Source organism: Oenanthe melanoleuca, chromosome 28, assembly GCF_029582105.1.
Source record: "Oenanthe melanoleuca isolate GR-GAL-2019-014 chromosome 28, OMel1.0, whole genome shotgun sequence".
Lineage (NCBI taxonomy): Eukaryota > Metazoa > Chordata > Aves > Passeriformes > Muscicapidae > Oenanthe > Oenanthe melanoleuca.
This window is the reverse complement of record NC_079361.1, coordinates 3552418-3578360: the sequence shown is the minus strand read 5'-3', so window position 1 is coordinate 3578360 and position 25943 is coordinate 3552418. Positions and strand designations below refer to the sequence as shown.

Below are 25943 nucleotides of genomic sequence, written 5' to 3'. Positions count from 1 at the left end.
TCCAGGCTGGAGGATCCAGGTCAGATCCCATCCAGCAGGGTGGGCACAGGGCACAGCTGCCCCCAAGGACTCCCAGGGCTGCCAAAGCACTTCTGCAGCAAACCCACACTCACAAAAGCAAAAAAAAATAAAAAAACCAACCCAGAAAAATGGAGACAGGCTGATGTTTCTAATCCAAAGGTTCTTGTCTTTATTCAAACCAGGGCTCAGCACTGCTCAGTGCCAAACGCACCAAAACCTTTTTGCCTGAGGGAAATGCACATCTCGCCGAGGCCTCCGGAGGCAGCGCCAGGGGAGGGCAGCGCGGAGCCCGGAGCCAGCGCTCCCCGCCCGCCCCTGTGCGGCCGCAGCTCCTGCCCTGGCCCAGCTCCGCCCCCCAGAACAAACAGCAAAATACACTCAGCAGGTTTCTGTCAACTCCCAGAGTTTCGGAACCCTCCGCCCCAGCGCTGCCGTGGGGGAGGGAGGGAGGGAGGGGCTGCAGCTCTTCCCCCGCCTCCGACAGCGCTCACGGAAACCCTGTTTTAAATTAAAAAATAAGCCAGCATACATAGTAGAAAATTTCTCTTAAAAATTTCACAATCTGTAAATGTATATATTTTTTTTCTTTTAAACATAAAAGTTTACAATATACGGTAAAACAAAGGCTCAGGAAAAATAATTTCAAAAAAAAGAAACCTGAAGTTTTGAATTAAAGCTGAAGACATTTTTAAAACCCTGTAATTTGAACCAGTGACATTTTCTTTATTTGTGCTGATGGGTTAGAGAAAGGAAAAAAATCTTTAAAAACTGCAGTCCAAACACCCACAGCTCTGCCTTCAGAAGCCATCTTTTCCCCCAACCCCTCCCCCCGAAAAAAAATTGTTGTTAGGTTGTTTTTTTTTTTTTGTTTTTTTGTTTTTTTTTTTCTTCCATCAAGTAATGTGATTGTCACAAGTTCAGAAGTCTGGGGTTCAGCTGGGCCCAGAGATCCCTGTGGACAGCACTCCCTGATTGGCAGCCCCGCTAGCGCCGGTAGGGGTGGAATCCTTGCACGTTGTGGTTCTGTCCCCGGCCGAAGCCGCTGCCCCCGGCGGGGGGGCCGCTGGAGGGCTGCACCGAGGGGCCTCCGTAGGGAGGGGGCTGCTGGCTGGGGTCAGAGAAACCTTGGCCAAACCCGCTTAAGTCTTGTCCATACCCTGGGGAGGAGGGAAAGGCACAGCGTGAGCTTCCAGCGGGTGTGAATGGCACACCTGACACCGCCTGTCCCGCACCGAGCGGCAGCGCCGGGTCCTGCCGGGATTCTCCTTCCTCACACAGGGAAAAAGCAGAAGGGAACAGCTGTGCAGGAAGGGGGAGATGTGTTTGGGGTAATCCCAGCCATCTGCTCACAGCTTTGGGTGCTGGGAGCAGTTTGATTCTGGGAGCAGTCCGATTCTGGGGTGGGTTTTTTTAATTGGATAAAAGCTGTCAGATCCAGTACAGGTAAGAGATGGAACCAGGAAGTTTTACCTGAAGTCTTCCAGATTGAGGGTGCAGTTATCAGATTTTGGTTTTGCACACTTAAAAATCTTCCTGCACTGAACCAGCAATCCTAAAATTCCCTTCTAAAACACACATCAATATTGGGACCTGCACCACAGGCCACTCTGGAGTGAGCAGAATTTAGGGACAGGGAGAAAAAAAGGGATTTTCTTTCCAAGAAAAAAGACTGGCTGGAATTCCTGTTACCAAAATGAAATTTACAACTAGATGCAAATTAAGACGACTGAGAAATGGAGAAATTTAATTCAAATTCTCATAATTAAATATGACTCTTAATCCTGGCATCAGTGCCAGCCCCTGCTCTGAAAGATGCTATTAAGGCTCCTAATTACCAAGAGCATTTCTGCAGTGCTGCCTCTCTCTGTGCAGGCTTAGAGCAGGTTTAACTCTCTTAATCCCAAACAAAGTCTCTTAGCACGTCTTCAGCAGTTCAATTTCAAGCTCTGCCTGTCCCTCAGGACTTGCTGGCACTAATGAGCACTAAAACACAGCAAGCTCAGGCTCTGGGAGCTCCAAATGCTCCTCCTGGCATTTGTTCAGACACAGATAAGCAGGATCCCAAAACTACAACGTGATTGTTTGAAACTGGGAGTGGAAAAACACAACCCTGGAGTTGCTCTCCCTGCACACAGTGGTGCAAAGCACAGCTCAGCACAGGGCTCAGGTTTGTGATGAAGGAAATGCACAGCACACACCTGAACAGCCTCTCAGCCTTCCCTGCTGCCTCCCCTGGCTCTGCTCCAGCCCCTCTGCTCCCCAGGGCTGTGCCAGCTGCGTGCTCTGAGTGTTTGGCTCCAAAGCTGAGCCTGGATAAAGCCTGGCCAGGCTCTGGGGGTGAGCAGTGGCAGCACAGCTCACTGTGGGGCTTCACCCAGCTCAAAGAGCTGCCCTGACACAAAACCCCAACGTCTGAGCCCTGTCCCTGCTTCTCACCATCTCCAACAGCCCCGGCAAGGAAAAACCTGGGAATTTTCCCAGGACCAGCCTGAGGCTCCTCCTCCCTGCTCAGCCTGACCTTGGGAGTGCAGACAAAGCTTTGGGGTGTGGCCTGAAGGGGCTGGAGCAGACAAATCCATCCTAGTGAGAACTGACGGAACTGCAAGGACGAGCCTCAAGAGCGCCCTGCACGGAGATAATGAACTTTTAATTATTTTAAATTAATGTAATTCATTAATCTGATTTTGCAGGGTGAGTGTTAGTGCTGACACTCATCCTGGGTGCACTCTCTGAAGGATTTAGGACAGTGCTCAGGATAAACCTTACAGTGCCTTACACTCATTAAGGAACTCTTAAAGCCCACAAGCTTTACACATTTATGTAAATCTATGCAAATCAGGGACACTTCCAGGGATGGAGGAAACACAGCTTCTCTGGGAATTCTGTGCCAAGGTCTCAACACCCTCACAGTGAAGAAGTTTTTCCTACTATCCAGTCTAAACCTATTATTTTCCAGATTGAAGCCATTCCCCTTGTCCTGTCACTACAGCTCCAAGTGAAGAGTCCTTCTCCACCAAATCCCTCTCCTCAAATCCTTCCTAAAAACTCTGGCTTCCTCACAAACTCTGGCTCCTCACTGACTGTAACTGGCTGTGCTCTATTTCTGCTTTATTTAGAAGGGTCCAACCCACTCCAAAAAGAGTCTGCAAAGAGCCAAGTGCTGGCAGAACAAGAAAAACTTCCTCAAGTCACAAGGGCAAAACTATCCCTGCAATCAACTGTGTTTGTAAGAAAAACCATTTCAAACTCATCAACATGAGAACATTCTGCTCCACAAACATCTCAAAGGCTCATCTTCCTTCAGAGGCTGCTTTACATTGTTGGAATTTTGAATATTATATATTTAAATAAATTTTGTGAAGTTTTCATCTCATAGCAGTTTCTGCAGGAACCTGGGAAATGAAGAACGTGTTCCAGCAGGGAACAGCCTGAATCCACGGGGCTGCTGCATGAAAAATTCCCTTCACAAGTGAAAACTGACCAATTACAATCCCTTAAAAACAACATTACTACAGAGCTCTTTGGAGAGATCTCTGTAGAGATATCTGGAGAGCACTGCTGAAAAACAGGGCTGAGAAGAGCAAGATGAGAATGAGAATTCCCTCTGAGCTCCCTCAGGGAGCAGCAGCAGAAATTTTACTCTGGAGCACATGCACTTGTCTAGCAATTTTAAAAAGAATTTGTTTTTTTGTAGCACTGCCTGCCTGGTTTAAAACTTGTTAGCTCAGTGCCTTCTACCTCAAAGTTACCTACAGAGCACAACAAAGCTTTGCACAGAACTGCATCTCCAGAGAGATGGGGAAGGGATGGGGAAAGGGAGGAAAAGGCATCAGTTTGGATCCTTACACATGCACTGCCTGTCTCTCCAAACATGCTGCTCTTGCTCTTCAAGTCTGTTCTCCAAGGTCTGGAGACAAAAAAACTTCACTACAAGCTCTGTGAAGCTCTTGGAGTGAAAAGTTTTAGCTACAGGTTTGGGGAGAGTGGAAACCAGGAATTCATCCTGGCAGTGCATGAATCCCTGAAGGTTATTTTACAACACAAAAGCAACACTTTTAGAGCTAAGAAAACTCCCTCTGGCTAGAATATTGCATGATTTAAGGATGGCTTGAGCTACTGGGAGCATTCCCACCCTGGGGAAGTGCCTGCAGCAAACTGTGTCCAACACTCTGTAGCCAGGACTGAAAGAAAGGGGATGAATTCCAGCAGTTACTCACCAAACTGACTGTAAGGGAATTCTGGCTGAGCAGTCGGGGGTTTGCTCATGTCCTGAGTTGCCTGAGATGGTGGTGGTGGTGGAGGAAAAGCAAGTGGTGCTGCCCCTGGAGTGGCAGGTGGAGGGGGGACTCCAGGAGGGGCAAACTGGTCAGGTGGAGGAGGTGGAGCACCATAACTAAAACCTGCAAGGACAGAACAGGTGAACATCAAGGTCCTGCTTGGCTTTAGAGAAGATTTAAAACCATTCCAAACCAGCATTCCCAAGGCTATGAAACCCCAGGTGTTTGTGACCAGCGGCTGGACACAGATTCATCCTGACACATTGGTCACCCCCATGGCTCAAAGATCTCAGCAACTCACCTTGCACAGGTGGGAGAAATGGCCCCCCCAAAGCAGAGGCTGCAGCAGCCAGCACAGAGAAAGGGATAAAGCCCCACTGGGGACCAAACTCTGCTCAGACATGGGAAATGAGGAGGATCCATATTATCCAAGATTTTGGGAGGAAAAAGTATCTCAAGATAACTGAGCGCTACTTTCCACCTTCTTCTTTAAACCAAGTTTGTGACAGACTTTTGAAAAGGTGGCCTGAGAGGTAGGTGCTAAAATCCTATTTGTATTTCCCAGTTATGACCTTAATTCCTTAAGCTCCTCCAAAAAACCCTGCCTGTGTTTGGCCCAGGCCACCAGCATTGAGCTCTAAGTTTTCTCTCTGATGCCCTAACAAAGGTGCACAACGTATCTAAATTTATTTAACAACACAGATTTAAACTGGAGAACAGAAATTATTACTGCATCCAAGAATAAAATAATCCAAGAAAAAATACTGCTATAGTTAATTATAGCACTGAATATATGATCTGGGAAAAATAATTCAGGATGGGGGAAACACAGGGTGGAATCCAAGCCCAGCAAATGATGAGGAAAAGCTGAATTTGGAGCTGGATGTGCTCCAGCTGCTGGGGGTCACTTACTAAATGGTGGAGGGGTGCCATAGCCCTGTGGAAATCCTTGTGGAGGCGGGAATCCCCCGGGAGGTGTGGAGACAATGTATGAGGTAAATGGTGGTGGTGGGGGAGGAGCTCCTCTGCCTGGAGGAGGGGGTCCATATCCACCTGCAAAAGGAAGAGAAACCCAAAAACTGAAGCAGAGGAGTATCAAGGAGCTGCTGCTGGAGTCTGCTTCCTCTAGATGGGGTAAGGCTGTTGGTGGATTTCATATGCAGGTTCAGCCTTCTATGAATCCTCACTTTGGGAAATATTTGTCCTCCAAGTATTCCCACTGTAAATAACTGGAGTTTAGCATGTAATCCCTTGGTAATAAATTAATGTGGCTGGAACAGCAGGATGTGTGTCAGCTCCCATTACTGAGCTGCTAAGAATCCACTGTCTTCCCCTTCCTTCTTCCAGGACAAATTCAATCAATCTTTTAAATGTAGATTAAATCCTACAGAAATCCACAAATCACAGTGAATGCTCAAAGAAACTGCACCCTTGCTCAGGAGGATTTTTTTTCCTTTCAGAGTTGGTCCCATATAATGTACTTACCAATTGCCTGTCCAGCTGGCACCCACATCCCTACAACAGAACATAAAAAGGGTTTCAGACATCAGTGAAGCTGCACACTCTGGAGCAGGGATGATGCAAGAAGAAGGATTTGGCTCTGGGATAGACTGGGTATCCTCCCAGTGTCCCTTACAGAGCTATTTTTATGGCCCAAGCAACATTGTGGGACTATTTCTGAACGTGCAATTCTGGAAAGACTCTGAATCATTCAGCAAATGACACTCAGAAAAGCCAGCAGTTCCCAAACCCAAATCAGATTGAGCATTTGAGAGCTGCCACATACCAAGTGCAAGAAATTACAGAGAACAAAACCCCAGAGAACCCCAGCAGACTACACATCCAAAGGATTCTTAATTTACTATCAGGTTTATCCCAGTTATTCTTGCAGTTTTTGAAGCATAAAAAACCCTCTCCCATCCCTTGTGCAGTGCTGAGATTGAAGGATAAATGTGCTCGTGTCTGACATTAATCTTTCCAGGAGATCAGATATCATTTCCCTACTAATCACTGCATGAAAAATAATGGGAGTTTCTCAGTTTGCAGATTAGCACATCTGTGCACAATGTCAACCCTGAGCTGCAGCTTTCAAGTTAATCAGCACCGTGGGGAAATGAGCAATCCCTGAGCTGCACTCCATCCACCGGAGCAGGGATGGAGCAGCCACGCTCCCTGCAGCCCCCAGGTGAACATTTCTCATCTCTCAGAGCAAGCAAGTCACAGCAACTCAATTATCCCTCTGCATTTCTCCAGAAGTTATCCAAATTGTCTTTGGATGAACTCAGCATGTTTATCCTGCCTCTGGAATCTCAGGGGGGGTTGCAGCCATCAAAACCAGGCTGCTCCTGAGCCCTGCAGGGCTCCTGGTGTGCTCTGAGTGCTCCCTGCACCAGAGCTGCCTGCTGCTTTCCCAAGCTACATTAAGCAATAAAATTCAAAGGCAAGGCCATCCATTTTCCACTCATCCCTTTCAGATTTTCCTGATAACCTCCTCTGAAACTCATCCTTGAAAAGCCGTATTTCAAATTTTCATATTTCAAAAGCCATTTTCAAATTTGTCATTGGGGTGTTGTGCAGAACTCACTCCACAGCTGGAATCCCAGCTGGAGCCTTCCCAACACCTTCTCTGAGCTCCCCAGACCCACAAGGATTCCATGTGGGGAGGGGCAGCTCCAAAGGGAACAGCAGTATTGTAGAATTTTTTGTTAGATAATAGTTGAAGAAAAATATGAAGTTCAATTATATGTTATGTTTATGCTTTTGCTTTGCTTGCTTTAGTAGTACAGATTTGTCAATTAGCCAACTTAAAGTGTTTAAGTAACTTCAGTTAATGTATGAAGTACCATATACAACATAACCCCAGGAAAACTCTTTTTTATTTGTTTAGCAATCCTTGTAGTTATATTGTTAATGTAAATCTATGTGTGCTTTGCCATGATGCCCATTTGTTCCTGAAACACGCCTGGGACAGGTGCTACACATGGCACTGCCTTCTGCCAACAAAACAGATTTTTGGGAAAAGCAGTGAAAATTCTCAGGAAGGAGTTGGGGGTGGAAGTGGAGCTAAACGTGGGCAGAGCAGCTGGGCCAGGAGAGCAGGGTGCAGCAGGGGCAGTACCTTGGGGGCCGTATCCCTGCTGCCAGGTCGGAGGGGGCTGCCCTGCCCAGCCGTTGGCAGCACTTGGCATGATCCTGCTTCCCCACTGGCTGGCCCCTGGTGGCCCTGGAGTTTGGCTCTTGCTGTCCCGAGGCTCAGCACGTTTCACCTCCACCTAAACAAACAGAGGCAGAGCTCAGCAGGGCTGGGGGGGCCCCGTGCCCCCCGGCCCCTCACACACACCCGCAGTTACACTTAAGACTACACTTAGCATCTTATGACTTATGTCTAAGTACTTAATTATTAAAACTTAAAGGCCAGTAATTTACAATGTTTCTCAGGTACAGTGTAGGTGATTGGTAAGGAATTACAAGTCCTACTGAGAAAAACATCCTACAAATCGCTTGGGTCTCGTTGGCTGGAATCTTAAAACAGCAGTACCCTCTTACAGCAGCTCTGCACTTCAAACAGCACAATCTTGGACACTCATGACAGGCTGATTTCAAGTTCAAGGCAGGAGATAAGAAGGTGATGCTTTCAGTTAAAAAAACAGAATTTTGAGTGAAGAGGCTGCTCTGAAAAAGGGTACTAATGCTTTAACCAAACATGTTTGGGGTCCATTTGGAAGTGACAGTTTAACCCACCCCAACTAACTGCAATTTCAGCTCTGCTCATACCTGAGAAACACACATATTTTGTTTTTTTTTTTTTTGTATTGTAGTCTTTTTTTTTTTTTTTTAAACTTAAGATTTTATTTAAATGTCTAATGGAAGATAAAGACTTACCTTCCCCAGGCTAACGCTTAAAGAATCTCAGTTAACTCAAACAATGTCAGAGGGAATGGATGTGATAAGAGAATCTTACATTACATCTAACAAAAAAGTAAACAAACATGCAAGTAATAAAAATGGACAGTTGAGTCAATAAGAAGCAAATCTTCATACTGTGTTAAGTCAGTGACAAAACCCCTCCTGTTCTAAAAATTAGTAACCACAGTGCTTAACTTATTTCATTCCAAGATAAAATGTCCTAGTGTTTCCAGCCATGGAATAAGTGCATTTGACCTACTTAAAATAAGCTGCACATTCAACATAAACCTCTCAGAAAAAAAAAAAAAAAAAAAATCCAGTTCTGATTTAATGAAACCCTCTCAGCACTCACTGAATTGGAGGCTTTTTTTTTTTTTTTTTCATTTCATGATTAATTTTAATGGGTGCCAGAGTACAAAGAAAATAAATCTCAATCATCAATGGGCCTGAGTAGTATGGAAAATAAAGTATTCAGAATTCTTCCTGCCATGTCTTAAAAGCCATTCATGTTGGAGAACAAACAGGAAACAGGCACAAGGCAAGGACAAAGCCCCCCACACCCCCCTGCCAATGCCCCAAGGACATGAGACATGACAGTAACCAAATCTCTGTCAGCTCAAGGCCCTTCCAGAGAGGAACCAAGGGAATTTTTCAAAGGACTCAAATTAATGAGTCTTAACACATTTGCCTTGAGGGAATTCGGTTATTGCTTACAAAAGCAGAGGCCTTCTTGCAATTTTAATTTTTTCCCCCTCCTTTCAACAACATATGGATTCATTTCAGCAATACCTTTTTAATTACCAAAAAAAGACAGAGATACCATTTTTAAAGCAGGCATGATTAGGCAGTGAAGGAGAGAGCAGGGGATCTGGAGCTCATTAATCCTTGTGGAAGAATCCCATTAATTTTTCAGTGCACACTTGGAAGCAGGAACTGCCAAAGTGGGGACTGAAAATTCCCTGTGCAATAGGGAGGTTCAAATTCCACACCTGCCTAGAGCCCAGGTTACCCCAACAACTGAGGCAGCTCTATTACTCTGAGCTATAAATCCCTGAATCCTGCTTTATTTTTTTTTTGTCACTGAGAGGGAGGGAAAATGCAAAAATCAATTATTTCAGTTTGGAATTGGGTTTGTTTGGGGAACACTGAGAACTCTGAGTCCCAGGGCTGTGTCCCAAAGCCAGCAGCACTGAGGTGACATCTGGAGGCTCACACTGGGCTCTCCATCCTCTCCCAGCACCTCGTGGATGTTTTTCCTTTGTTCCCATCTGGATCTGCTGCTTTGTGGGAACAGCTCCCACTTTAGGGCTTTGCTGAAGGCAATTCCAGGGAATATTGGGGGATACAGGTGATCCTTACACACCCCTGTGTGATTTACTGCTCACACCAGGAACCAAGAACTGATGCTCTGGATCCCACGAGCACATGCCTTTGTTCCCATCATCAGGAAACCACCCAGCCCTCCACCCCAAAACAAGTTCACAGGAATTAAAGGCATTTATTACACTGCAAAATGAGCCAGAACTCCACTGATATGCAGAGTGTGTCCCCTGCTAGCTAAGGAAAGGCTTATGAAATATCAGCACATAAAAGTCTTTAAAGACAATTAAAACTCCTACAATGCAATAATTTAAGGAATGTGAGAATCTCCTGTGTCTCCCTGAACTCCCTCACTCCAAGTTCAGCAGTTTTAACATTTAGCTTAAAATCTGGATACACCTTAAAGCTGTGCAAGGACTTAAATTTAACAGAATTTCCTGTGGTTAATTTTTCTTTATATTACTCTTTCCTGGATATATAAAACTTGGATGTCCTGCTACAATTTATTTTGCTTTTAGGTTTGTTTGGAGGTTGGTTTTTTTTCCACAGGTAAAAGCATGTTCCTTGCTGAGTAACATCAAAAGAGCCTAAAAAATTCCTCCCTATCCAAGCCCCATTTGCTGACAACACAGTATGAAGATGAAACAACCAGAGGTCACTTAACTGCATTGTGGTTAAATACTATATAAGAGTACGTGGGTTGGTATCAAAGTTTCACAGTAAGTGACCCAATTTTTTAAAAAACCAATCCTTCAGGATGTTTTCTTTTTTTTTTCCTCCCTTTTTCTTTGTAAGTTTAAGATTATATAAAGCAGATTGTCTGACACCACCTCGAGATTTGAGTATCAAGTACACATCTGAAGGAGTGGTATCTTAAACCAAGCCTTGAACAACTTGGATTTCACTGGGATTCTGCTTTTCCAACAGCTGGAAATCACTGATTCCTATTTCTCTCCTTGCAGAAGTGCTCAAAGCAGAGGCAGCGAGCACCAGCTCATCCCAGTGCTGATGATCCCATCTGCCCAGCCAGAGCAGCCCCCAGGTCTGTACACACAAGGCCTCACCCCAAGCAGAGCCCACAGCCTGAATCCTCAGGCTTCCAAGCCCTCCCTTCCCCAGGCTGCCCCCACCCTAACTCAGCAAACTCAGACTTTCCCCACCTCCATGGATAAAGCCTTGAATTTGGAACTGCTGTGCTCTCCCATCAACAATTCAGTTGGATTCCCCAGTGAAATCTCTCGTTGCCCAAGACTTGGTTCTTTCTTAAGGTAAAATAAAACTACAACTACACACTTTTTTGCCCATGATGTCGTGAAAATGCATGTTGACAGCCTGGTCCACTGATTGTTCGTCCTCGAAAGTAATAAATCCAAAACCTAGCCAACGACGAAGAGTGAATCAAGGTAGCAGGGTGTTGTGACACAAAACAGGATGATGAACAGTATTAGGGGCAGACCAAGGGTTCAAGCAGGGGTTTCAGATAACGACACTTGTGTTCAATTGGCAAAAAACTCTGAGGAAATTGCACTGGATACTTCCTGTGAAGAGGCTTTAGTGCCTCGTCTCATTGCACGCATGCAGCTTCGAACTGAGCTCGTTAACCGGCTTTTAATTTGATTTTATTCCTCATCCACCTACCAGGAAATGGAAAAAAACTGCTAAAATCAAAATATTTGTGGGACAGCAGATTGAAGTCAAGCAACTTTGCTGCTCCTCCCTTTGATTCAGCCTAGTTCCCCCCAAGGAAAACCTGTCATATATCCCTGTTCCCAAAAGCTGCAAAGCAACTTCCTCCCAATCCCTTAGCCCAGCTTCCAGTTAGGGAATATTTTCCCGTGGAAAATAAGAAAGTTAGTTTTGAAATGTAGCCATTAAAGCATGAGAAATTTTACCACTCCATGGATGAATGAGAAGCTTCAGAAACTAACAACCTACATCAGAGGTTCTCAAGTTTTCCACACCTTAGAGAAAAAGCCCAGAACAGGTGTTACCCCTTCCCAACACAGCAACCCCTGGGAGGTGCTGCTCACACAGAACGTGGTGCTGCTGCCACCACATCCCGAACCTGTTTCACTGCTTGGATTTCCTCTTGGTTTCCTTTTGAAAATCCACACAACTTCCCAGTTCTGCCCTCCCCAACAGGTGGCTCATTTCCTTGCACCTGCCCACAGGCCTGGCTGCTGGCAGCTCAGCTGGATCCAGCAGCTTTTGATGCTTGGAGAAAACTCTGGGAAAGGAGGCAAAGCTCCCCTTTTTGGAGGTCACTCTGAGAACCACTGCATGGAGGTTGTAGCTGCTGACACAGCCGAGAGAGTGGCAAAATAGTGGTTAATCCCCAGGACATGGCAGCTGCTTCATGCCAACACCCACTGGCTGCTGGTGGGGACAACCCAGGGCAGGGAGGGACACATGCAGTACAGGAATTGTGCCATTCTTTGGATTAGCTACAGAGGAGGGGAAAGGGGGGAGAGCAATAAAAAATTAGAAAAGAAACCCGAGGTGCGGCGTGGGAAGCGTTTATGGAACATGGATGCGGTTCTGCTTTTCTGAAACCCAAGATTTCCCCCTTGGTTTGCGTTTTGCTTTGCAGCTAGTGCTGACAGCAGCCAAATCTTGCTCTAAAGCGTTACAGAATACAGGATCTAGCACAGGAATGTCTCTCCACGCTTATCCAACTGTGTTGGGTAAGCCCAAAGAGGCCTAGTGTAGAGAAAGTTTATATATATATATATATATAAAAATACACAAAGATACAGGCCAAAATAGATTCCAGCAGGTCAAATTCTGCTGTCAGCAACAAGAGCAAAAGACATCACTAAAATAAACTGAAAATAAAAAGGAAAAAACTTGGCATTTCCCACACACAAGAGACTGGCAGTATAAACGAAGTTTTGTGGAGCTGTGATGAAAGCAGCCTCGAAGCTGAGAGGAGCATTTCATCACAATATATTTGTCTGAGTTAACCAGAAATCTGAGTGTTGGAGCCAAAGGAAAAGTGTTTGTATTTAAATCACATTTAGTATTCCAGCCTTTGTCTAAAAAGAGATGGGGAAGAAAAACAATGGATTCCATCTGGATGTGAAGGTTGGTGTTAAATTGGATTCCAAAGCTAAAGGAGGGGAACAGATTGTGGGATGGGGTTGGAGGGGTGGAATAGGGAGGGCAAGAGGTCACTGAGGAAAGTAATAAATATATTTTTAAAAGGGGATTTAAAAGGGTCAGACAAGATAAGGAAGAGTGAAAAAATCAGAGTTACACAGCAAAAGTCCAAGGTGAAGTTCTGAGCAGAAGGGATGAAAGCCACCAGCTGCAGCTTCAGTTTCTGAAGGACAGGATTCTATTAAAGCTGGAGAAATGAACTGCATCCAGCAGGAATCCAACAGGACCAGCCCAGAGTGACAGGGCTGGTCTGCAGCCAAGGGGGGAGGAGAACAGACACAGCAAGAACATGGAAACCCCTTCCCAGCTGCTGGCTTGGCCAAGAACAGGAAGCAGGAGAAGCTGAGACCGCACCAAAGCCACTCTGCTCCTTCAGAGATGTGACATGGCTGCTGTGCTTGGGGCTGTGCAGGGTCTGCATGAGGCAGAGCTGCAGGACTGGGAGGAAGCAAAGATCACGTGGATACCTGACCCCAGCCAGCTCCTCAAGGACATCAACTGAGAATTTGGTGCCTCCTGAGGAGCTGGAGGTCAATGGATGCTACAGGGATTAGGAACAGGGATCATTTTCCCTCCTCCTACCAGTAAACCAATGGAAGGGTGGAAAAGGGAATGGGAAAAGGCAAAATTCAGAAGGGTGTGAAGAGAGATGGCACTGAACTGGCCTTTGGAATTTTATCAACAGTCATTAAAAGGAAAAGGGGAGAGAGCAGCAAGAGAACACAGGGCACAGACAGAAGGCAAGAGAAAATGTGTTCTGGGGTGCACTGCCAGGAGTACCCAACACAAACTTGAGGAATTTTTCCTAGCACCCCCAGGGACTGCCAAGGCCATTTTGGGAGATGACTGTTAGTCAGCAGACTAAAAAAAGCCTGGAACAGCACAGAAACAAAAGGCAGAGAGACAGGATTCAAGAAGTGCTTAAGAAGTCTGCTGAATTAGGGGTGGAAGTTTCTGTGGGTGGAGACAAGAACTTTCCCCCACCTGGCACTTGTGCCTCATACCCCAAGCCCTCCTTTGCCTGTTTTTTGTGTTTAGTAGAGCTTGAAGCAGAGAAGCCATTAATTGAGGCAGGATTAATCCAGACCAAGCATGATGTTTAAGTACCTTTTGCACAGAGGCTGCAAGGCTGGGATTAAATATTGCAAAGATAGAGATGATTCAATAATTACTGCAATATTTCAGAACTTTAGCCCCAAATACATTTGGATGCCAGTGCCTTTGTCTCCTCTATCCAAAACCAGCTGCTCTAGAGCACTGAAACAGATGAATTTATATGCTGCTTAAATCAAAGGGATCTGCTGGAAGAAGATTAGGATAGCTAAAGCAAGAAAACAAAAAAACAAATATATTGAAACTTCGTTTACACTCCAATAAAAGACAAAGCCCGTCCCTCCTCTGACTGTGGAACTGGCCTGTACCTCTGTGATAAATTATCACCTAGAGAGAAGAAATCTAAAGAGATATCGTTAATCACAGTCAAACAATTCACAGAGAGAAAAGAAACAAAAAAAAGAACTTACTTAACATTACCATACTTTACTATGAAACACTTAAATATGTCACTAAGGATGTATGTCTAAATTAAAAATAAAACTAAGACTTAACAGCTTAATAAATATGAAGTGAAGGATATATTTCTTAATAATGAGGCAGAAGAGAAATGAAAAGTTCAGATGGCAAACTATTCTCTAGCATGTCCAACATGCTACAGGGTGGGAGCATAGCTAAGCTTCATGTGCCAAAATATTGCCTCTTCCTTGGCAAACAGATGGTGGATGCAAAGGGACATGGGTGACATGGAACTTGCTTCATATTTTGACCAAAGGTTCCCAGCTTGATTCAGTATCTAGTGAATCTTTCAGGTTTTTGGGGTTTTTTTCCCCTCCCCTCTTAAAAACAATCTGGTATACAGAGATTGTATATCCCAATTAAATTTTTTTTTTTACCAGAATTATTTTGTGTTGTTTAAGAAGAATTTTTTTCTTTAATTTGAGGTGAAGCCATTTAACCAAAACAAAAAGCAGGTGATGGATGGATTCTGTCCTGTCTCGTGCTCTGGCTGGAGCACCCCCATGCACTTGCAGACCCAACATACCTTTCATGTGGAACAGGAGGAAAATCTGCTTAGTTTTTTCCCCCCTCAAAAGTACCTTAAGCCACATGAGTGGCTTGAGAATCAAATTTCATTCAACTATATAAAAAAAACCAAAACCCCAACCCATCAATGAGCATGAAACATCTGAGTTGAAATGCACAGACCCAAGTGAAGCTGGAGATGAAGAGTCTAGACTTGAAGTGATGTTTGCCTAGTGAATTATTCTTTTTCCTGAGGCAACATAGGGGAAAAAAAAAAAAAAATCTACCTTTTCTGATGGTGTGAAATAGTTTGCCATCTGACTATAGGAGAGTATGAAGAAATTTCAAGGACAAACTAGATCAGCCTTTACCTCGGGGCCTCTGTTTCTCTGCGTCATAGATCATTACAACTTCAGTGACCTGGAAGAGAGAAGGGAAATTCTACTCCCTGTGCTGGCAGGGAAGGGCTGCAGCAGCCACCACCAGCTGGTTCCTGCTCTCTACCCACACAGCACAACCCAAGTGCAGCCACCATCCCAGCAGCAGCACAAAACCAGGGAGTGCTGCTCTTCCTGGGAGTTTAGAAAGCCTGAGTTCATCCCTATTGTCTCATCACACTTAACTTTTTAATTTAACATCGAGGTTTTGCATTATTTGTACCCATTCTATGGCCTATTTCACACCCCAAGGGTTTATTTTCCAACAACTCATCAGTGTAGCTTTTAAAAACATGATTTTACCCATTTTTAACTATTTTCCCTTTCACCATGAGAAGCAGCTTGAGCTGCAGGCACCTTTGCTTCTCTGATTGAATTACTGGAGCACCAGAGAGGCCCAGAGCACCAGTTAAAGCAATGCTTTAAACAGCTTTACAAAACCCCTCTAAGTTCTGGATGAGCAGTATCAGTGTGATTTTAACCTAAAAAAAGAAAAAAATGGAAATTGCAAGCTGTTCAAGGGCTTCAGGATTATTCTTCTCAAATGGGCACCACAGTGAGCTACAATTTAAACAAAACCTGAGGTGTAATGTTTATGTCAACTTTAAAACAGCTGAAGGGAACTGCTCTGAAATCCCTCAGATGCAGAAAAGTGGTCACAAAATGGGTCTGATTTTGTAGAACTGCATCTTCAAGACAATCTTAGGGTATGTTTACTCATGAGTAAAAATGAGCTTAAAATCTGACACAATTTTATTTTTACTTACAGCTAGAAAACATCTGGGTTTGAGTTGCTGCACTCACTTGAGCACATCCTACTGGATGCTCCCAGCTGGGGCTGGGGATTATGCCATGGGACAATCAGTGCCAGATTTGTCCCTCCCTGCTCCATCTGGATTCTCTTCACCCTGGCCTTAATGATCCAGCAATTACCAGGGCTAAAAATCAGTGCCTGCCTTGGACTCTTCACTCTCCTGGCCACAAAACAATTTGTGAGACTCCACTGCTCCAAAGTGACTTGTAACAACTCCAGGAAGGTTTTCTGATTTCTATACTATGAGTAAAGTGCTACTACTTACTTTTAAGGGCACTTACAGTTGTGGCTGTTGCCTTCTACACCTGCAGGACATACCCTGTATCTCCCCAGCATCCAGGGCACAGCTGGAAAGCCAAGTCTGTGAGGAAGAGCCTTTAGAAACTACATCCCACAGCTGTGGAACGTGCTCCCTGTTTTTATTATTAGTCTACTGCAGCCTTTCAAGCTAAAGAAACAGTTGTTAGCTGTTGCTTTTTGTGTTTTGAAATAAATTATCTTAATGGAATTTTAAACATTGATTTAACTCTTGATAAACTTAATTTGCTTCTCAATAAATCCTTTGCTGCCACTAAGAAATGTTGGAAAAAGGTTATTGAAAAAAGTATCAAAAACTACACTTAATGCCAATTAAGTTCATTTTTTACCAGCACAGTCCTGAATTTAACTCAGGCAATCTTTAACTTCCTCAAAATTATTCACAGTAGAATTATTTAATTCAGTAGTTTATCATATTAAATGGACAATGAGAGCTGGGATAAATGGGAATTACAACTAAATAAAAAAAATGATACAGAAGATACAGTCATTTCAGTCCAAGGTTACAAACAATTAAAGAAGGTGCATGAGGAGCAGTTTGTCTCAGAATGGAAGTTCTAGGGACACCAGAACTGAGATTCCAGATGGTTTGAAAGCAGCTACTGCTCCCAAAACAATGGCAGGAAACCCAAATTTAACCTATCTGTACACATTGGATCTTAAAATTCATCCCATTGAGAGACTTACTGTTCTCAAAAATAAACAGCAGACGTTTTTAATTGCCCAGCTGAAAGTTATCAAAAGAAAGGGAGGTGGGGGTGGAAATAATAATAATAAAAATAATCATTCTTAAGCCACCTCAGGAGTTTTTGGAAGAAGGGACAGAATAATGCATCAGTAGATTTAAACAGGAGACAGAAGCAGCAAAGTAAATTCCACACGAGCAGCAGGTTCTGCCAAGGGACGTTTCCAGATGATGAATGCTCACTACAGTTTCTCACAAAATGCTTCAGGTGCCCCTCCAGCAATTTGTCCAAATTACCCCCAAATTTGACAGCTTGAGGAATGTGAGAGGAGGCACCTTCCCCCCCAGGACTCACCACTCCGAACTTCTTGAAGTATTCCCTGAGCTCTGTCTCGCCACAGTTATGAGGAATCCCACCAACAAAAATTTTATTGGATTTATTGTTATCGCTCCTGGATCCTTTCTGCTAAATCAAAGAGGAGAAAATTCAGTCAGAAGGACAGTAAGGGTGGCTGCTCCTGTCATTTTACACTGAACCATGAACAATGGGCTCTGGCAGGCTGAGGGGAGAGCTCCAGCCCTGGGGTCTCCCAGGCATGAAAGGAAAGCACGTTCTGAGCTCAGAGGTTCAGTGTCCCCTGCTCTTCAGAGCTCCAGGAACCCAGGGCCTGTGTTCTGAGGCCACTGACTCATTTTACACTGGAGTCTGGTGAAGCTGCAGGGTGTGGAGTGGGCTGGAACAGCATCAGTGCCCTTCCAGACACTGCCCTGAAACCTGAAGAACTCCACTAAAATCATCACCTGAGAGCTTAGGAAACACCACACCCAAACTGACACTGCTCTGCACGGAGCCTGCCCGTGGAAATCTAAAGACACTTTTTAGAAATGAAATTTACATGAGTTCTGCATCCAGACTCCTGCCTTTAAAACATGGATATATCCCAAAGGAATCCCAGAGAGCTCTGACAACAGGCAGGACACAGATCTTTCCTTACCCATCCTTCCTTCGGCCGTGTCCGCTCTGGCTGCATCCCCCGAGGTGTGCATGGCTTTGGATCAATCTGGAAGAAGTTCCAGTTTGGTCAGACCTCAGCATGAAGAATTTTGCTCTAAAAGTTACATTTCGTGGCAGTTGAACCCAGCCCTGCTGACATGTAGCTCCTCAAGAGTTCAGAGCAACACAAGCCACAGAGTTAGAGCTGTCTTACAATAAATCATTTAAACCAAAAACCAGGTTGGCTCTGACACTCTGCAAATGAGGAGGCAAAATTTAAACCAAATCTTTGATCAGGAAAAAAAAATAACAACACAAAAGCAACTTACATTTCGGCCATCTAACGTATGAGGTCTGCTGGCCAGCACTGTTCCCACACAGTTGGGATCTTTAAATTTGACAAATCCAAATCCTCGAGATTGATTTGTTGTTTTGTCTTTCATTATTACACAGTCTACAACTTCTCCATACTGGGAGAAGTAGCTACGAAGGGTTTCTGTTAAAGAAAAAAAAAAAAACAAGTATTAAACGGAACCAGATATTAACAACACCAGACTGAATTTGCAATTATGAGACAACAGATCAGCAGACATGGAAAACAACTTCAAACTCATCTTTTGAAAATGATCACAACTTACTTCCTGTAAACTAACAGCAGACAACAGTTTATTTCCACTAATACAAATGGAAAATAGCAGAAAAGTGATTATAAAAAGGATTCTCTGTTGAGCTGACAAAAACTTCAGCACCAAACAACATAAACCTAAAAGTATTAATATATAAAAAAAATATATAATCATATATCTGAGCTGCCTGTACTGAAAGTTTTATGAATTAGCAGAGGAGGAGGAGCTCTCAGCCCCATCTCCTCACCACTTTGCCTGGCTGGGTTTTCACCGTGGCCCAGCGCCTGCAGCACACGCTGCTCACCTTGTGTCGTGCTCCAGTCCAGGCCACCCACGAACAGCTTTCTGCAAACAAAGCACAGGGCAGGTTTAGGGGCTACAGCAGATGCTCCATCTTACTGAAGGCACAGCTCAGCTCTTCTGGACAGGTTTGGGGGTACCAGGACCTCCAACACACCCTACAAAGCTGGCACTGCACTCAAAGCCGCTGATTAAACCAAACCAAACCAAACCAAACCCTTCCTCCATCCCTGCTCTCTGCTCCTCCCTCCCTCACCACAAACCACTCACTTGGCTGCCAGCCCCTTCCTGTGGGGTGAAAGCAAAAGTACAACTGCCAAGCTCAGGCCTGAGACAGAAGTCAAACCTGTGCAGCAGGTACTAAATAACAGAGCAGCACTAATCCAGCAGCAGTTGTGAAACCATTGAACAACCCAGTTTCGAGATAGCGCCCAGCAGGTGAGGAAGTCAGGGCTGAACCCCAAAATAAGCTGCTGAAAACTGATTCAACTCTTCCTCTGCAGAGCACCCAAATCTGCAGGTTTTCATGTCCCTGCATGCCCGAGCACCTGGGTGGGTGCTAGAGGAGCTCCATGCCAGGCTGCCAGCTCTGCAGCTCTTTATCAACTCCTGGGCGTGACAGAACTTCCAGCACTCATTTACTCAGTAATTAAAGGTTAGAACCATCTCAACACTTGGTCCTTGTCAGAACCAAGAATCAACCCTAAAAAACCCCTCATTGCTGTCTGCAGCTTATTCCTGAGGAGCAGCAGCAACCTCTGCTCTCTGGGAACAAGGGTAGGATACAGGGAACGGCTGGAACTGTGTCAGGGCAGGGTCAGACTGGGAATCAGGAAAGATTCTTCCTCAGAAGGTGCTGGGCACTGCCCAGGCTCCCCAGAGAATGTTCCCAGCCCTGAGGCTGCCAGAGCTCCAGGAGCTTTTGGACAACATGGGATTGTTGGAGTGTCTGTGCAGAGCTTTGATGATCCTTGGGGATCCCTTCCAGCTCAGGAGATTCTGTGAAAAATTTTGCTGTTAATGGGTCTGCACAGACAAGTACTGGGATAGTTTATTTTTGGGGGATGCCCTTTAGTTCTCCATCAGACCTCAAAGAAAAAAAACACTTTCTCCTTTGTCTCCTACTCACCTTCATCCATACCCGAGTACAGCTGTGGATGGTGGGAATTCCTGCATCCTCACTTACATGGGCAAAGCTGAATTTCTCCTAACAAAAAACCCCTAAACTTCCTCTCACCTGCTCTTTTCAGGAGCAGCTAATGGCAGGGAGAGCCCAGTCACCCCCAGTAAGAGCTGCAGGTGCACTGGGAGTACCAGGGGAAGTGAAAGGCTTGCAACTGGAAGTTCCTGTGGAGCAGGGAGCTCACTGACAAAACCAGCACATCACTTTCCACTTTGATTCACTTCTCTGTGATAGGACATCATGTCACGACCCTCGTGCACCAGCCAAAGTGACAAAATTCAGTACTACACAGACCCCTGAGCCTTGTTCCACTGAGGCAAACTCTGCTGTAAGTTACAAGGCGAGACGTGACACGAGGCTTGTCTTTCACAAAAACAGACCAACTGTTAAACACTGATCAAAGCCTCTCCTTGAGCAGCCAGCAAACAACTGAGCTGGTGACACACAAGGCAAAGACAGCCCTGAGTGTCACAGCAGACAGAGGCTGCCTCTGCTGCCTTATCCTCGTGCAAAAGGACGTGTCAGCCCTTCCTGAGAGCAGCACAGGCAAGATCCAGTACCCCTTCCCTGAGGGAAGCACAGGCAGGAGCTGTCACCTCCCATGCTACCCCAGAGCAGCACAGGCAGGAGCTGTCACCTCCCTGCTCCCCCAGAGCAGCACAGGCAGGAGCTGTCACCTCCCTGCTCCCCCAGAGAGGCACAGGCAGGAGCTGTCACCTCCCTGCTCCCCCAGAGCAGCACAGGCAGGAGCTGTCACCTCCCTGAACACCCCAGAGAGGCACAGGCAGGAGCTGTCACCTCCCTGCTCCCCCAGAGAGGCACAGGCAGGAGCTGTCACCCTCTCATGCTACCCCAGAGCAGCACAGGCAGGAGCTGTCACCTCCCTGCTCCCCCCAGAGCAGCACAGGCAGGAGCTGTCACCTCCCTGCTCCCCCAGAGAGGCACAGGCAGGAGCTGTCACCCTCTCATGCTACCCCAGAGCAGCACAGGCAGGAGCTGTCACCTCCCTGCTCCCCAAGAGCAGCACAGGCAGGAGCTGTCACCTCCCTGCTCCCCCAGAGAGGCACAGGCAGGAGCTGTCACCTTCCTGCTCCCCCAGAGCAGCACAGGCAGGAGCTGTCACCTCCCTGCTCCCCCAGAGCAGCACAGGCAGGAGCTGTCACCTCCCTGCTCCCCCAGAGCAGCACAGGCAGGAGCTGTCACCCTCTCATGCTACCCCAGAGCAGCACAGGCAGGAGCTGTCACCTCCCTGCTCCCCCCAGAGCAGCACAGGCAGGAGCTGTCACCTCCCTGAACACCCCAGAGCAGCACAGGCAGGAGCTGTCACCTCCCTGCTCCCCCAGAGCAGCACAGGCAGGAGCTGTCACCTCCCTGCTCCCCCAGAGAGGCACAGGCAGGAGCTGTCACCTCCCTGCTCCCCCAGAGCAGCACAGGCAGGAGCTGTCACCTCCCTGCTCCCCCAGAGCAGCACAGGCAGGAGCTGTCACCTCCCTGAACACCCCAGAGCAGCACAGGCAGGAGCTGCCGCGCCCCACCCTCTCTCAGAGCACGCCAGTTTCTGCGGGCACGTTCGGGATGACAAAGTTTCCCTCTAGGATTGGAAAAGTGCCCCCAGCTCCCTCTGGCTCCTGGCACAGGCTCAGGGCCTTGCTCAACAGCAGCCAGTTCACAGCTACAGGTCTGTTCTGGCTTTGCCCAGGTGACCCCAAAACTGCCCCTTGACCACCTCAGCTCTCCACACACAGGACACAAACCCCTCTGCTGTGCCTTATAGTAACTCGGATTTCTTAATACCAAAGTAAAACCAGCTCACCTACTGCTATATTCACAATAAAGTTTTATGTGTGGTTAGTGACTTTTTTTTTAACAACAACATTTGAGCTTATGGTTTGTTTTGGGGTTTAACTCAATTTGACAGCTTGGTATACATGATTAATCTATTTTACATCCTTGCAAAGGTACCAGCTGTGTTCTGGAGAACACCAAACTGTCTGCAAGGAGGGAGGTCACTGAAACCTTCCAGTTCCACCATGAATTATTTGTAGTCACCCTACATGGACTGAAACAGCAAAGCTGGCCTGCCCAAGGCCAGCTTCAGCAGCTGCATGGAAATCCACAGCCCTGGTTTATACACACTCTGTGGAACACCAAAATCCAGGAATCCTGTGTTTTGGGATCCTCTGTGGTTTGAAGACATTGAGCAGGGCCAGAGTTTACAAAAATCCAGATGTGGAATGGTACAGGACAGCTGTGAGGCCGTGTGAGTGCTCCTGCCCCCACAGTCAGCTCCATCACCAGCCCTTTCCCAAGGTCTCACCCACACTCCATCCCACAAAACTTTTGGTCCTAACAGTTCATGGGCTGGCAGCTCTTAAATTTATAGAAATGCATAAAATTCATAGAATATCCTGAAGGGATCCATGGAAGACACATGCACATCCCTGCACAGACACCCTGTATCCCTGGAAGCACTGTCCAAACGACCCCAGAGCTCTGGCAGCCTTGGGGCTGTGCCCATTCCCTGGGGAGCCTGGGCAGTGCCAGCACCCTCAGGGGGAAGAACCTTAAAAACCTTTCCCTGAGCTCCATGCCAACCCCTGGCAGCTCCAGCCCTTCCTCCCAGAGAGCAGAGCTTGCTGCTGATCCTCAGGAAGAAGCTGCAGACCCTGCTCAGTCTCCACTCATGCTCTTCCATGTTTTTATTTCACCTCTGCTGACACCAAGCCCAAACCCCAAACCTCCAAATTCACAGACTGCAGGACACCACAGTCCATCCCCACTGGGATGCAAAGCCACTCAGCACAGCCAGGTGACAGCACAAACCACCAGCCTGGTTTTTGGGCAGGTGAGTGTGCCCACCAGGGAGATCCTGATAGGTGCAGCACAGTTCCCCACAGGGATCACTCCAGGAGCTGAAAGTTGGATAATGACTCCTCAGAAGTTGCAGCTGTATAATAACTTTTAACCAAGTGTTCCACTATTTCCTGGGAGAATTTTCATTGCTAACTTATTCTTTGTTGCCATAAACATACCTGCTGCTGGAGCAAAATCAACTCAGAATTAGAAAAAAGCATGGAAAGGTATTTTAAAGCCACCAAAACTCAACAAAAGTACAAACTCTTTGTCCACATAAATAATCTGGGGTTTGATGAATAGCTCTGATCAACACCTCAGCACAGCCCCTGTTAGCTGCAGGACAGAAGGATCAAGATCAGCACTTTTCTTCATCCAAACCAGCCCCAAATACTAATTAATTACAACAAATAACACTCACAAGGCCCCTCCCTTCCCATGCCAACACACCTGCAAGGCTTACACAGCTTCCTTATGCATCTTCTCTGAAAATCTTTGCCTAGAACAGCAGCTGAATTCATAACTTCCCATCCAGACTTGCCTCTCCCCACAGCTTTAAACCAGACCTTCCTTCTGAGAGCTGGAGCAGCTGAGTTTGTTCTACATTCTCACCTTTTCCCCTAAATGCTTTTGGAGGAGAAGAATAAAGAAAATTTCCCTTTCTGATTAACCCCCAATCCTTCCCAATCTGATTACAGCTCTGCAGGGTCACAGCCTGTGACTGGGAACAAACTCTGGGACAGCCAAGCCTGCTCATGAGGGGCACTGATGATATTCCATGGAATAACCTGGAGCCTGGCACTCACCTACAGCTTGAGAAGTCAGACCTGAGCAGGTCTCTCATAAGGCACCAGACAGTGATTAAGGCCCAGGAGCAAACAAAAACACTTTCAGAACAAACCCCACATATTTAAACAGGCCTCCTGCAATGTGTGCTGGAATTGGATCATCTCTAAGATCCCTTCCAACCAACCCAAACCATTCCAATGTGTTATTCAAACCACTTATCCTGCCTCCTGTACTTTTAGGATTTACAAATTAAGAACATGCAGTAAATAAGCAGCTTACAAAGCAGTGCAAACAGCATGGGACAAGTGGTTCGTGTTTCCAGTTTCAAACAGGGTGACCAGTCCTGATGGGCAAATTCTGTGCCAAAACTTGCACTGCAAGAACCAGTCAAGGATTTTTAAATTTGGTTTTTTGTTACTGTGAGTTATACCGTGTCCAAGTCTGCAGCCTGGTAATTTCAATGTCACCAGGGTACAGCTCTCAAGCACAATAACACTGAGTGCAACTGGATGATCTCTGAAGTCCCTTCCAACCCAAGCCTTGCTATGACTCTAAAAGCACGTCACAAGAACCAGACCTGCGTCAGGTTTTCGGTTTGAAGCCACAAAAACCCCAGAACAATTAAAACCGGGATTTTCCTGCCTGGAACACATCCCGGGCAGAGGACAGCAGATGGGAGGGAGCTCGGCAGGGCAGCACAGAGGGCGAGGGGAGGCTCCTGGTGCCGGCTTTGTCCCCCAACCTTCCCCCTCCTCCACCCTGAGCCCCTCGGGGTGACCCTGAGGAGTCACCAGAACAAAACCACAGAATCACAGAACAGACCCTCAAGCACCACCGAGTTCAGTTCCTGGCCCTGCACAGACACCCCAACAATCCCACCCTGTGCCTGAGAGCAGTGTCCAATCACCCCTGCAGCTCTGGCAGCCTTGGGGCCGTGACCATTCCCTGGGGAGCCCGAGCAGTGCCCCAGCACCCTCTGGGGGAATAAACCTTTCCCTGACAGCCACCCTAAACCTCCCTGGACACAGCTCCAGCCTTCCCTCGGGTTCTGCCACTGGTCCCAGAGAGCAGAGATCGGAGCTGCCCCTCTGCTTCCCTTCACGAGGAAGTTTTAGACTGCGATGAGGTCTCCCCTCAGTCTGCTCTTCTCCAGGCTGAACCCACCACGTAACCCCAACCGCTCCTCCTAAGGCTTCCCCTCAAAGCCTTTCACCACGTCCGCTGCCCTCTTTTGGACGCTAACACCTCAGTATCTTTTTTATACTGTGGCGCCTAAAACTGCGCGCAGGACTCAAGGTGAGGCCGCACCAGCAGAGCGGGACAGTCCCCTCCCTGCAGCGGCGTGTTGTCCCCACGGGAGGTGACAGGCCAGGGGGACGCGGGGGGATCCGGTGCGGGCGGGCGCGGGAAGCGCGGCGGGCGGGTGACCTTGGGCGCGCGCACCTGCCGCAGCCCCGCGCGCGCGCCGGTCACGTGACGGGAGGGGGGGGGGGTGTGCTCCCTCACGGCCCCAACATGGCGGGACCGGCCCCCCCCTCAGCACTCAGCACCCTCAGCCCGGGACCGGCCCCCCCTCAGCACCCTCCGGCCCGGCACCGGTCCCCGCTCAGCCTCTCTGGCCGGCGGGAGCGCCGGCGGGACCCTCTCGTGAGGTTGCGGGAAAAGGTGACCGAACCTCCCCCGCCCCCCGCGCCGTGTCCCAGCGCGTCGCCCTCCCCTTCCCCTCACCCGATCTCATCGGCGCCTCCCACGCTGTTCATGGCGGCGACTCCTCCGGGGCCGCGCCCGGCTCTTCCCTCCGGTGGCGGCGGTGCCAGCGGCGGGTCGTGGGGCCGCGGGCGGGCGCTCCCGGCCGTGTCCCGGTTCCCGAGTCCCGGTTCCCCCCCCGCCGCCCCCGGCCCGGCCCGGCCCCCCCCGCCGCGCGCTCGCGCTCCCTCAGCGCCGCCGCTGCGCGCGCACCCGCCCCTCGCTACGGGGTCTCCGGGGCCGCGCCCTGGGAGGGGCAGAGAGGGGCGGGGCCGCGCGCGCGCGGGGGCCGGCGGGAAGGGCAGTCCGCGCGCGCGGGGGGGCGGGGCCTCCGCGGGGTCCCGGTGTCCGAACCGGGGATCCCAGTGTCCATCCCGGTGTCCATCCCGGTGTCCATCCCATGGAATTCCAGTGTCCATCCCAGTGTCCATCCCAG

At 47.5% G+C, this 25943-nt stretch overlaps 1 protein-coding gene across 3 annotated transcripts; it reads right to left on the bottom strand.

Annotated features, from left to right (window-relative positions):
• Positions 1 to 161: 161 nt before the first annotated feature.
• DAZAP1 (DAZ associated protein 1) lies at positions 162 to 25715 on the bottom strand. 3 transcript variants are annotated; one of them, XM_056512875.1, is made up of 12 exons: positions 25490 to 25715; positions 18941 to 18981; positions 18340 to 18506; positions 18012 to 18077; positions 17372 to 17482; positions 15134 to 15182; positions 10818 to 10900; positions 7417 to 7570; positions 5784 to 5813; positions 5211 to 5351; positions 4239 to 4421; positions 162 to 1178 (listed from the first exon to the last, which is right to left on the bottom strand). In XM_056512875.1, the coding sequence occupies exons 1-12, from the start codon at positions 25519 to 25521 to the stop codon at positions 1006 to 1008; spliced, it is 1230 nt and encodes a 409-aa protein (XP_056368850.1). In that variant the 5' UTR covers positions 25522 to 25715; the 3' UTR covers positions 162 to 1005. The 3 variants fall into 3 exon arrangements, with proteins under 3 accessions (XP_056368850.1, XP_056368851.1, XP_056368852.1); XM_056512876.1 differs by having other exon boundaries at positions 17372 to 17479; XM_056512877.1 differs by lacking the exons at positions 10818 to 10900; positions 18012 to 18077; positions 18340 to 18506; positions 18941 to 18981; positions 25490 to 25715 and having other exon boundaries at positions 17372 to 17459.
• Between the last annotated feature and the right edge of the window lie 228 nt (positions 25716 to 25943).